The sequence below is a fragment of the Acipenser ruthenus genome, chromosome 10 (assembly GCF_902713425.1).
Source record: "Acipenser ruthenus chromosome 10, fAciRut3.2 maternal haplotype, whole genome shotgun sequence".
Taxonomy (NCBI): Eukaryota; Metazoa; Chordata; class Actinopteri; order Acipenseriformes; family Acipenseridae; genus Acipenser; species Acipenser ruthenus.
In genome coordinates, this window is record NC_081198.1 from 27165550 (window position 1) to 27179557 (window position 14008).

General features: G+C 39.7%; 1 protein-coding gene across 1 annotated transcript in view; it reads left to right on the forward strand.

The window, feature by feature from the left end:
- The first annotated feature begins 574 nt into the window (after nucleotides 1-574).
- dnpep (aspartyl aminopeptidase) overlaps nucleotides 575-14008 on the forward strand; it is a 39443-nt gene continuing 26009 nt past the window's right edge. The window contains exons 1-4 of the mRNA XM_034001239.3: nucleotides 575-694; nucleotides 7955-8045; nucleotides 12842-12930; nucleotides 13891-14004. Coding sequence (XP_033857130.1) covers nucleotides 689-694; nucleotides 7955-8045; nucleotides 12842-12930; nucleotides 13891-14004 — 300 coding nt within the window. The 5' untranslated portion in view covers nucleotides 575-688. The remainder of the gene's footprint in view (nucleotides 695-7954; nucleotides 8046-12841; nucleotides 12931-13890; nucleotides 14005-14008) is intronic.

Genomic DNA, 14008 nt, shown 5'->3' on the forward strand with positions numbered 1-14008 from the left:
TGAAGAAAGGGGCTGTTGAGAGCCAAGGACTTCTGGAGATTTCCTCAAATTAGAAATGAGGTTTTTTCTCCCCCCAGTGCTGTTAACAGTAGTCTAGTTAGCTTAAAAGTCACTTTACAAATTAAAGCACAGCTAATTCAATTTCAAAGTGTCGTGTTATTTTCTGTACCCCTAGTGCAGGGGTGCGCAATTCCGGTCCTGGAGGGCCGGTGTCCCTCCTGGCTTTTGTTCCAACCTTGCCCTAAATTACTTAATTGGACCAATTATTACCAATAACACAGTTGGAACACAGTTGGAACAAAAGCCAGGAGGGATCCGGCCCTCCAGGACCGGAATTGTGCACCCCTGCCCTAGTGTATCTACATTACATTTCACCCCACGGCTGTTTTAACTAGACACCTGGCATAAAAAGTAGTGTTGCTATCATAGTGACGTAAATCTTAAGTAAGTAACTTTATTTTCTGTACCCCCAGTGGGTCTACATTTACATCGCACCCCACTTTCTATGTGTATATAAACTATATTTTTTGTGCTGGATACGGGACTTTTATTTTGATACTTTGCCTGCGCTGAGCCGTCTTGAAAACCGGAAGTAATCATCTTATTGTTGCTAGCTTCACGGAACTGATTCTCTCACTGGCTCTGTAACTATTGAGCGTGTTCTAAGTCTCAAGTTCATACAGTGCTGATGCAGGTAAGGATATGAGCTACTTTTAATAAACGAATGTAGTTACATTAGAATCGGATACTTGGGTCAGTTGTAAATATATGTTTACGTGTGTTGAATCAGAATAGTCCATGGAGGTCAAAATAGCTGAATTAGCACGTTTCCGTTCGGCTTTTCTTCTAGAGTTTTGCACTGTTTTTGATCCAAGACAAGAATGCCAAGTGGACGGCTGTTCCGTATGTGCATGCAGTCTGTCACTGGTTAATGAAAAACATACCGGTTTTTAAAAGACTGTTGTTTAGTTGTTATTTGGTTGATGTTGGTTTAGTTTAAGGCTACCATGTGATTAACACACACAACGACACACAGACTAGAAGTATAATTTCAGTTTTCCACCTGAATACTGAAAGTTATGTGGTGAGACATACATCTCATTATGAAAATGAAATAAAGTAATATTAGAAGAACAAACAATGTAGTTGCTTGATGCTGTTCAGACGCCAAGATAGCGAGTGGCTCCTGATTAGCAAGCGTCTGATGCATCTGTCTGAACTCTGTAGTTAAGGGTAAAGGCCACAGTACTGAACTGTAAGTATCATGTGCAAATGTTACAGTAGTTAAGCCAGATACGTTTTAAGTCCTTCTGCGCTCCCGCAAACAGAATATCGTCTGTTTTCAACCCCAGCTATTAACTTAATATATTTAAACTGATGGTGCCTTTCACTGCACAGTATCTAAAGGTTCTTTATTTATTTATTATGCAAATTAAACTAGTCAATGAGAGGTGTATGTTTGCTGGGCTTTATAGTTTATATTTAGAAATACTAAAAGAATCTAAGTGACAAACGTTTTGACTAGACGTTTTACATTGATAGACTTCTGGTTGAAACGTTTTTCATTGACTTTATTAAGGTTCTTTTAGTATTTCTAGTTAGCACACATGAATTTTACTCGTTGTAGATAATTGTGTGTGTATGTGTGTGTGTAATATATACTGTGTGTATGTATGTATGTGTATATATATATATATATATATATATATATATATATATATATACAGTGCCTTGCGAAAGTATTCGGCCCCCTTGAACTTTGCGACCTTTTGCCACATTTCAGGCTTCAAACATAAAGATATGAAACTGTAATTTTTTGTGAAGAATCAACAACAAGTGGGACACAGTCATGAAGTGGAACGAAATTTATTGGATATTTCAAACTTTTTTAACAAATAAAAAACTGAAAAATTGGGCGTGCAAAATTATTCAGCCCCCTTAAATTAATACTTTGTAGCGCCACCTTTTGCTGCGATTACAGCTGTAAGTCGCTTGGGGTATGTCTCTATCAGTTTTGCACATCGAGAGACTGAAATTTTTGCCCATTCCTCCTTGCAAAACAGCTCGAGCTCAGTGAGGTTGGATGGAGAGCATTTGTGAACAGCAGTTTTCAGTTCTTTCCACAGATTCTCGATTGGATTCAGGTCTGGACTTTGACTTGGCCATTCTAACACCTGGATATGTTTATTTGTGAACCATTCCATTGTAGATTTTGCTTTATGTTTTGGATCATTGTCTTGTTGGAAGACAAATCTCCGTCCCAGTCTCATGTCTTTTGCAGACTCCATCAGGTTTTCTTCCAGAATGGTCCTGTATTTGGCTCCATCCATCTTCCCATCAATTTTAACCATCTTCCCTGTCCCTGCTGAAGAAAAGCAGGCCCAAACCATGATGCTGCCACCACCATGTTTGACAGTGGGGATGGTGTGTTCAGGGTGATGAGCTGTGTTGCTTTTACGCCAAACATAACGTTTTGCATTGTTGCCAAAAAGTTCGATTTTGGTTTCATCTGACCAGAGCACCTTCTTCCACATGTTTGGTGTGTCTCCCAGGTGGCTTGTGGCAAACTGTAAACAACACTTTTTATGGATATCTTTAAGAAATGGCTTTCTTCTTGCCACTCTTCCATAAAGGCCAGATTTGTGCAGTATACGACTGATTGTTGTCCTATGGACAGAGTCTCCCACCTCAGCTGTAGATCTCTGCAGTTCATCCAGAGTGATCATGGGCCTCTTGGCTGCATCTCTGATCAGTCTTCTCCTTGTATGAGCTGAAAGTTTAGAGGGACGGCCAGGTCTTGGTAGATTTGCAGTGGTCTGATACTCCTTCCATTTCAATATTATCGCTTGCACAGTGCTCCTTGGGATGTTTAAAGCTTGGGAAATCTTTTTGTATCCAAATCCGGCTTTAAACTTCTCCACAACAGTATCTCGGACCTGCCTGGTGTGTTCCTTGTTCTTCATGATGCTCTCTGCGCTTTAAACGGACCTTTGAGACTATCACAGTGCAGGTGCATTTATACGGAGACTTGATTACACACAGGTGGATTCTATTTATCATCATTAGTCATTTAGGTCAACATTGGATCATTCAGAGATCCTCACTGAACTTCTGGAGAGAGTTTGCTGCACTGAAAGTAAAGGGGCTGAATAATTTTGCACGCCCAATTTTTCAGTTTTTTATTTGTTAAAAAAGTTTGAAATATCCAATAAATTTCGTTCCACTTCATGATTGTGTCCCACTTGTTGTTGATTCTTCACAAAAAATTACAGTTTCATATCTTTATGTTTGAAGCCTGAAATGTGGCAAAAGGTCGCAAAGTTCAAGGGGGCCGAATACTTTCGCAAGGCACTGTATATATATATATATATATATATATATATATACATAAGAAAGTTTACAAACGAGAGGAGGGCATTCAGCCCATCTTGCTCGTTTGGTTAGCTTATTGATCCCAGAATCTCATCAAGCAGCTTCTTGAAGGATCCCAGGGTGTCAGCTTCAACAACATTACTGGGGAGTTGGTTCCCCAGGTTCCAGATTCTCTGTGTAAAAAAGTGCCTCCTATTTTCTGTTCTGAATGCCCATTTATCTAATCTCCATTTGTGACCCCTGGTCCTTGTTTCTTTTTTCAGGTCAAAGAAGTCCCCTGGGTCGACATTGTCTATACCTTTTAGGTTTTTGAATGTTTGAATCAGATTGCCGCGTAGTCTTCTTTGTTCAAGACTGAATAGATTCAGTTCTTTTAGTCTGTCTGCATACGACATGCCTTTTAAACCCGGGATAATTCTGGTTGCTCTTCTTTGCACTCTTTCTAGAGCAGCAATATCCTTTTTGTAACGAGGTGACCAGAAGTGAACACAATATTCTAGGTGAGGTCTTACTAATGCATTGTAAAGTTTTAACATTACTTACTTCCCTTGATTTAAATTCAACACTTCTCACAATATATCCGAGCATCTTGTTAGCCTTTTTTATAGCTTCCCCACATTGTCTAGATGAAGACATTTCTGAGTCAACATAAACTCCTAGGTCTTTTTCATAGTTCCCTTCTTCAATTTCACTATCTCCCATATGATATTTATAATGCACATTTTTATTTCCTGCATGCAATACTTTACACTTTTCTCTATTACATTTCATTTGCCATGTGTCTGCCCAGTTCTGAGTGCTGTCTAGATCATTTTGAATGACCTTTGCTGCTACAGCAGTGTTTGCCACTCCTATTTTTGTGTTGTCTGCAAATTTAACGAGTTTGCATACTATACCAGAATCTAAATCATTAATGTAGATTAGGAATAGCAGAGGACCTAATACTGATCCCTGTGGTACACCACTGGTTACCTCGCTCCATTTTGAGGTTTCTCCTCTAATCAGTACTTTCTGTTTTCTACATGTTAACCACTCCCTAATCCATGTGCATGCATTTCCTTGAATCCTTACTGGGTTCAGTTTGAGAATTCATCTTTTATGCGGGACTTTGTCAAAAGCTTTCTGGAAATCTAAATAAACCATGTTGTATGCTTTGCAGTTATCCATTTTCAATGTTGCATCCTCAAAAAAGTCAAGCAGGTTAGTTAGACACAATCTCCCTTTCCTAAAACCATGCTGACTGTCTCCCAGGATATTGTTACCATTGAGGTAATTTTCCATTTTAGATCTTATTATAGTTTCCATAAGTTTACATATAATAGAAGTCAGGCTTATTGGTCTGTAGTTACCTGGTCCGGTTTTGTCTCCCTTTTTGTGGATTGGTATTACGTTTGCTATTTTCCAGTCTGTCGGTACAACCCCTGTGTCAAGAGACTGTTGCATGGTCTTGGTTAGCGGTTTGTAAATAACTTCTTTCATTTCTTTGAGTACAATTGGGAGGATCTCATCTGGCCCAGGGGATTTGTTTATTTTAAGAGCTCCTAGTCCCTTTAACACTTCTGCCTCTGTTATGCTAAAGTTATTTAAAATTGGATAGGAACAGGTCGACATGTGGGGCATGTTGTCCGTGTCCTCCTTTGTAAAAACCTGTGAAAACTAATCATTTAATATATTTGCTATTTTTTTTCTTCATCTATGATTTTGCCATTTGTGTCTCTAAAGCCCGCCGCACACAGCCTGACTCAAGCCGTCCCGACTCATCTCATCTCAACTGGCCGTACAGAGTTTGGATGAATCATATCAGTGTGCGTGCCCTTAAATCCAAGATTATGCAGATTCCAGTCGGGATGTCTTCAGATTTGAAGATTGAACATGTTGAATCTTTTTCAGACGCAGTTTCGTTCAGATGTGATCAGTCTGTCTGTGTGCAGCGGTTGCCGACCAAGACTGACTGAGACCGATTAGTCATAAAGGTGTCAACCAATGGTGAAGCAGGTTTAAGTGACTTAACTTGTCATACAAGATGGCGGAGTATTGACAGCTTTAGTTCCACAGGTAAAAATACATTAGTCTTGAATTGCTCTGAGTGTCCTGAATTCAAAAATATCAGATATGTGCACATTTGAATAGGTTTTTTTAGGCGTTTACTAATCAAAGGTAAATTATCAATTTACCTTTTTATTATCAATCTACTGGCAGCCTATATTTTCTTACTGCGCTAAAACAGAAGTAACCGGTGTGTCGATCTCCAATAGGTCACAAATCACAAGTGCCTAGATCCGCACGCTGAGAAAAAAAAAACCTGATAAAGTCAAATAAAAAATCAACAGGTTGGATTTTATTTACCACAGGCTAATATGTAGTAGACAAGCTATACAAAAAGTCAAACACCGCCTGAAACATTTGCACGGTGTAAATGGTCAATTAATTAATAGGCTAAGCGCTTCTTTTGGTTGCCTCGCAGCACTGTCTCCGCCGTCTAATCAGCATACGATGCCATGCATAATATGAGGGTCGCTATGTTGGGCTAAGTTAATACAAAAATGTGTACTGGGCAGTATTAATTAAATCTGCATACATAGTAATCACCAGGATCTAGTTGTGGTACGTCTAATTCAGTCTTAGCAGTGTGCGACACCCAGTTGGGAAAAACTCAGTTGTGACATCAAACCAAAACTGAGCACAACTGATCGCAAAATCTGGGCATACTCAGATGAGATGAGTTGGGATGGCTTGAGTCGGGCTGTGTGCAGCGGGCTTTAGACATTTAACCTCCTCTTTGAATGTTCTCTTGCTGTTATAATATTGGAAAAACATTTTGGAATTGGTTTTAGCCCCCTTAGCAATATTGATTTCTATCTCTCTCTTGGCCTTTCTAACTTCCTTTTTGACTTGTGTTTTGCAGTTCCAAGTACTCTTTCTGTGTACTTTGTTTTTGGTCCCTTTTAAACGCTCTGTAAAGTACCTTTTTTCGCTGAATATTTTTTTTAATTGATCTATTAAACCATTTTGGTCATTTTGTTTTAGATTTAGATCTTGGTCTGTCTCTTCCAATGTTGTTTGTACCGATGTGGACGACTACTACCTCGTCGTCGCCTGTTCGTTCTAGAAGCCTGTCCCCGTTCTCAGTGATGTGCCTGACAAGAGGCTCTTGGGAGGCAGCACACTGTTGTAGTAAGGGGGTCCAAACTGCGAACTGAACTTGCTGTGTTTCTCAATATGGAGTCCCCAACAATCATGACCTCCCTTCTTTTTGCTGCCTGGCCAGCACTGTTTATAGGGTTTTGGTCATCTAAATGTTGAAGTGGCTCAAATTTGTTGGATGTCTGGATTTTTGGTGGTTGTGTTTGACGAAGTTTCTTTTTTTCCCTGCTTCTGCCCATCTGAAAACAGCTGTTTCGACTCTCTTCCATCTCCCTGGTGGCTTTCAGTCTGCCAGGGGTGCAGACTTCCATGAACTGTGGGTGTGTCAGCTCCTCAAACTCCTGTTGCTGTCTCATTTCCTCCAGCTCCATTTCTAGCAGACTTACTCGTTGAAGCAAGTCCTGGATCGTGCAGCACTTTACACAAACTTGGTTGAGCTCTGTTGGGTTTTCTCGGATTTCCCACATTATGCATTTGTCACAGATTACTGGCTTGAAGACCATGTTGTAATTTTTTATATATATACAGTACTGTGCAAAAATTTTAGGCAGGTGTGAAAAAATGCTGTAAAGTAAGAATGCTTTCAAAAATAGACATGTTAATAGTCTTGCCATGGTGTATGACTTTTGACCGTAAACTGTCTTCAGCAACCTCACCTTGTTAGCTGAGTTTGGCTGTTCCTCACCCAGTTTTATTCCTCCTACACAGCTGTTTCTGTTTCAGTAAATGATTGTGTTTCAACCTACATATTGAATTGATGATCATTAGCACCTGTTTGTATAATTGTTTAATCATACACCTGACTATATGCCTACAAAATCCCTGACTTTGTGCAAGTGTACCTAGAAGAATTGATGCTGTTTTGAAGGCAAAGGGTGGTCACACCAAATATTGATTTGATGTAGATTTTTCTGCTGTTCACTCACTTTGCATTTTGTTAATTGATAAATATAAACTATTAACATGTCTATTTTTGAAAGCATTCTTACTTTACAGCATTTTTTCACACCTGCCTAAAACTTTTGCACAGTACTGTATATATATATATATAGATATATATATATATATATATATATATAGATATATATATATATATATATATATAAATCTGTGCTTTTCACACTTTACTCTCTATATACTGTAATGCTGAAGTTGAAATTCTTCAATTCTTCAACTGGCTTGTGAAAATATTATCATTTGGTTCTCTTGTTTATACTGGTAGTATAAAGCAGATGGACACCAGAGTCTCTGCGCCACTGAGCAAAACCTCAGTCCTTGCAGCGTGGCATGATGTTTTTCAGAGAACAGGGGGCGGTGTTCCAGTATCTCTCGCTGGGCACACACTAACATGAATTGCCTCCTGCTGTGTTTCTAGTCTGGTGTTCCAGTATCTCTTGCTGGGCACACACACTAACTCTGCTTCTCGCTGTGTTTCTAGACTGCAGTCATGAAGAGTTCCAAGGAAGCCATCCAGATCGCCGCCAAAGAGTTTCTTCAGTTCGTCAACCGGGGAGTGTCTCCTTACCACGGTACAGACTTCACATCACACTGCAACAACTTCTAAACGACAGCCTTGTGGAGGCAACCATAGAGCACTGCACTTTAAATAAGCACACTGGAGACCTAGCTTGTACATCGTTATTGACTTGAACTTTCTATTTCTCCATCACACGTGGCAAGTCTGCAGAGTTAGGTTGGGATGGGGGCTGCTTACCAATACAGGAGGTTCATTCGTGACAGGGCTTGGGTATTTTGTGGGTCACTGTGAGAAGCCTGCTTTGAGCTGCATCCACACTGGACGCGAGTATCCACACCAGCAGCGAGCGACGTCGCTTTGAGAATTTTGCGTCGCGAAAATAGAACTTGTTTCTATTTTTTTTTGTCGCGCGACTGGAATGAAACTGACCAATCAGAAGCAAGGTTGAGGCACGTCAAACACACGCATCAAAACACGTCACGCCAGAAAACAAGTTGATCATTTTATGTAGTACCAGTAGTCGTTGCTTGCAGGTGGTGCAATTAGCAGCACCTAGACATTTTCTTTCCGATTTATGCAAGTTGCATAAAAATAGTTTTATTAATAAGCAAAAATAAACCGGACCATACATGCAGTCTATCCAGCATTTAAATGAAAACTGCATTTTTTTTGCTGGCTTTTAAAAATGACACAAAAAAGGTCTTGCATTCACACAACTTGAACATGTGACCTAATTTAAAGCTATGCCTTTTTTTTTTTGGTTTGTTTGTTTGCTTTTATGATGAATAACATTTTGTTCACTGAATTGTTCTGTGGCATAAATCTGTGACAAGAAGAATATCTTTACATACGCATAAAGTGAACATATGCATAAAGAGATTCACCAAACAAGCAAAAATATTATCGAGGTCCTTCTATTCTATACATTGTAAAACAAAGCCAGCAACACGTTTGTATTCTATGTGACACATCCCAACATTACCAAGCTCATAGTTTTGAAGATTATGAGCCATATCTGTTCACCGGACTGTTTTAAAAGGAAAAACTAAATTAAGTCTTGCTTCTTGCCACGGCACACGACCTTGTTCTGTGTAATTATTCATAAGTGAATTAAGTCAGAGACGGCTCAAACACTCACCCATGATCTGATGCGTCGCAGTCTTCAAGAGCATTCACGATAAAGTAGAAAAATAGATTTGCAGAACGACATCGGCTGTAATACAAGGCAAGTGGTGACTTGCGCATAATAATTATAAAAATAAAAATAATAATAATGATATTGTAGAATTAATAAATAATAATAATAATAATAATAATAATAATAATAATAATGTTGCACTTTAAAATACTGGAAGTTAATAAAAAGGATCAATGAAGGAATTTGTAAAGAAACACAATTGAGATTCCAGTAAGTTGTATATATAAATGTATTAACAATAAAATCATTTTGTTGAAAATATCAGTTCAACTATACTACTATTGCCCAGCTGTCTGACAGCTGGAGAGGTACCAGGCTTCAAATCAGACTACTGCTGCTACTGGTACCACGAAAAAAAAAATAATAGTACTACGAGTACAACTGTACAATTACTACTAATCCTATGATAACAATAAAACTGTTGGATATATAGGGATGTTCAATAACTCTGATCTATAGATTCCAACCTTTACAACAGAGTTGCAGGAGGTCAGGGTGGTAACCTTTTGTCAAAACAAGACCTGTTTTGTGATGGGACAGCCCATCTCTATGTCCAATAGGAATGCATGGGCGGGGTCATGTATTTATTTCCAGTCTTTTGGATTGTTTCCAAGTCGCGTCTGGTGTGGATTGACATTCTGCGACTTCGCTCGCTCGCGGCCAGTGTGGATGCAGCTTTAGTCATGTCGTCTGTGCTGATCAATAAAGGACTTCAGTTTAGTCTAGTATTTTCCATGCGTACCACATATAATGGTAGAAATCCTATCATTGTCATGCATAGGAGATTGAGCCATTCCAGTTTGTGTGAGCTTGATTAGACACACCTGAACTTAATTAGAAACACTTTTCAAGTTTTACTTGGGAATGTTCACCAGGAGAGAGAGTTCTTATAAACATCGGTGTACCCAGATCATGCTCCCTCCTGCAACAATGCAGGTGCCCTGACTGGCGTGAGTGCTTTATTGTGGGAACAGCATTGCAGCAGGAGGGAGTGTGATCTGGATATGCTGCAATCTTGAGAAATGTATTGCCAGCTGATTCATGACCCAGTATGTGTGATTACGACGGCAGTATTTTTCAAAATAAATCCCTGATGCAGACAACTCGGGACACAGCGAAGGTAACGTAATGCTTTCCTGTTAACAAACACCTGCTCTAAAGTGTTCTTTCAGATGTGCTGCGTGTAGACTTGCCCTTTTCACAGAACTAATCCTATCAGTTCACTTAATCTGCAGACTCTGTGGACATTGATCTGCTGATAACTGGGTGTTGAATCCTGCTGACAAGGCTAATAGATACTTGTATTATTGTTGGTGCTCAAAGTCCTAAGTTACCAATTTCCAGTTAAACTGAACAAACCCAGTACTAACTAATCATCTTGCACATATTAAGTCATATATATATTGAAGTTTAAACACTTCAAATGTTACAGTGCCTGTAGTAAGTATTCACCCCCCTTGGACGTTTTCAGTTTGTTGTGTTACAACCTGAAATCTTGATGCATTTAAATGGGTTTTTTTCTCCTTTGATTTACACAACCTACTCATCACTTTCAATGTGTGAAAAAATGGGGGGTGAAAAAACAAATCAATTAAATAAAAACCTGAAAAGTCTTCATTAGATAAGTATTCACCCCCTTTGCTATGACACTCCTAAATAAGCTCAGCCTTCAGAATTCACACAGTAAGTTAAATGGAGTCCATCTGTGTGCATTAAAAGTGGTTCACATGATTTCACATTAAATATACCTGTCTTTGTAAGGTCCCACAGTTGGGTAGTGCATTCAAAGCAAAGATACTACCATTAAGACCAAGGAGCTTATATAAAGTTGTGGAAAGGCACAGATCACGGGAGGGGTATAAAAAGATTTCAAATGCATTGAATATCCCTTTGAGCATAGTCAAGTCGATCATTAAGAAGTGGAAGGTATACGGCACCACCCAGAATCTGCTTAGAGCAGGCTGTCCTCCCAAACTGAGCAGCTGGGTAAGAAGGGCATTGGTCAGAGAAGCCAGCAAGAGGCCAGTGACAACTCTGAAAGACCTACAGCGTTCCATAGCGGAGATGGAAGAAACTGTCCATGTGTCAACAATAGCTCAGATACTCCACAAATCTGGCCTGTATGGAAGCGTGGTAAAAAGGAAGCCATTTCTGAAAAAAGCCCATGTAAATCCCACCTGGAATTTGCAAAAAGGCATGTGGGAGACACTGAGATGTGGCAAAATATTCTGTGGTCCGATGAAACAAAAATTGAACTATTTGGCCTAAATGCAAAGCGTTATGTCTGGCCCAAACCCAACACAGCGTATCACCCAGGTAACACCATCCCTACTGTGAACCATGGTGGTGGCAGCATCGTGCTATGGGGATGCTTTTCATTGGCAGGGACTGGGAAGCTTGTCAGGTTGAGGGCAAAATGGATGGAGCTAAATACAGGCAAATCTTTGAGGAAAACCTGCTTCAGTCTGCAAAAGACCTAAGACTGGGACGGAGATTCACCTTTCAGCAGGACAATGACCCCAAGCACACAGCCAAAGCGACACTGGAGTGGCTTAAAAACAAGAAAGTGAATGTGCTAGAGTGGCCTAGTCAGAGCCCGGACTTAAATCCGATTGAGAATCTGTGGCAAGACTTGAAGATTGCTGTCCACCAACGACATTGATCTCCCCATCCAACTTGACAGAGCTTGAACAGTTTTGCTAAGAAGAATGGGTGAATATTGCATGATCCAGATGTGCAAACCTGGTAGAGACTTACCCCAAAAGCTGTAATTGCTGCCAAAGGTGGTTCTACCAAGTATTGACTCAGGGGGGTGAATACTTATCTCAGTTTTTTTTTTTATTTTTCTTTAACTGTTTCACAATAAAAAGTGTTGAGTATGGTCTGTATATCAAAGGAAAAAAAACAAACAAACATTTAAATGCATCAAGATTTCAGGTTGTAACACAACAAACTGAAAACGTCTAAGGGGGGTGAATACTTACTATAGGCACTGTATAAACACTATCAGAAATATGCCACTATATATGCTCCGCTTAATGTGTATATGGTAGTGATTATACAGTGGAAGGTTATTTATTATTCATTGTTTATTCATAGTCTGTTCCATATAAACTCATGTAGTCTCATCATGCATCTTAATATTGTAGTCGCTGTAATTCACGATCCCTGCAGGATAACGCTCTTTCTGTTATCCTTCATTCCAACCTTGTGAGTGAGGCTGGAATGAGGGAAACCAGCACATGTTGAATTCGGTGCTGAGCTGATCACCTGTAAGGGGGGAGTGGTGACGCACATGAGTGTGTGACTGGCAGCCTGAGCTACAAGGTATTGCTTTCTTAGTTTAAATGACATCTGATTGAAGTTTGCATCGTTAGAGTTTTTGGCTGTAAATGAAGCGCAGGAAATTAACATTAACATCCTTAGTTAGTTTCATGTCAGATAACAACTTTACATAAAATTAACCTTTTTCCTATTTTCAAATAAACAAGTTTCATCACCTAAGGCAATCGGTATCCAACAATACTGCTGACATGTAATCTATTGTTCTGGGTGTAAAATGCTGTTTTGAGGTTTAGAATTCCCCTTCTGAATGTCATTGCGGGTGTGGGGCAGGGTTAATGTAATCTTCTGCGATGTTCTCTTGTCAGTGGTGGAGGAGTGCAAGTCCAGACTGCAGAGTGCAGGATTCAAAGAGCTGAAGGAGGCTGATCACTGGGACATCAAACCTTCCTGCAAGGTACCTGCATGAAGATTGGGATTCCAGTACTGACCTGGGGGAAGGGAGGGGAAAATAGAAAAAATATCATAAAATAGAAAAACAGTTTTCAATCTGTTACTGTGTGTGCTGGCACAAGTGAGCGCTGTTGGTATTTTCTCACTTACTGAAAAGATTCTCTTGCATACTTTGATGAAGGTCTCTTTGTCAAACTGATTTGCACTATTTTTTGTGAAAGGGAAAAAAGAGTTTTTCAGAATTCTTGATTTGCTTGTAAATCAATTTGCAAATTGCACAAAATAGTGGTGCCAGATTGCGAATTTAGAACTGAGGGCATCTGTTGATCTTCAGTTCACCTTGATTGGTAAGGTGAATAAATAAAAGAAAACAAAACTTCCTGAACCTTCTTACAAACCCATTATACAGGGATGGAAATTAGTTTCCTGTTGCATAGCAATTTCAGCCAGTCCAGGTTTTACTCTTGAGATTGATTAGCCACAGTTTCTTGCCAACAAGCTCAGGTGGGCTTTACTAAGTTAACAGTAAAACCTGGAATGGATGACACTGCTATGCAATGGGAGTCTTATTTCTAACCCTGATATATATTATGCATCTGTCAGTCTGCCCTTTTTTGTTTTGTGTTTCTGCACAGTAGTGTGAACAAGTTTGGGACCACCTATGAATTTCTGGATTCTGGCTTTTTTTTCTCAAAAAAAAAAAAGAAGATTGTTTCTTTTACAAATAAGTAGGGTTGTAACGAAGGGTACACAGGGTTGGTACAGGTCAAGGAATTTCTGGAAAGTCGGGAAAATAAAATGTTTTCTAGACCTTGTCAGGGAATTTTCATGAATTCTAGTTGTGGTCATGGAATGCCCAACCGTGTGCATGGTACTGTAGATGTGTCCGCTTGGTCGCTGGACTGACGGGTTGTTCTGTAAGTAGTGTGTGTCCCTGTCTAACCCCTGCTGTCTGTCATCACAGTACTTTGTGACAAGGAACTACTCTACCATCATCGCCTTCGCTGTGGGTGGGCAGTACCAGGCTGGCAATGGATTCAGTGTGATCGGCGCGCACACTGACAGCCCCTGCCTCAGGGTAA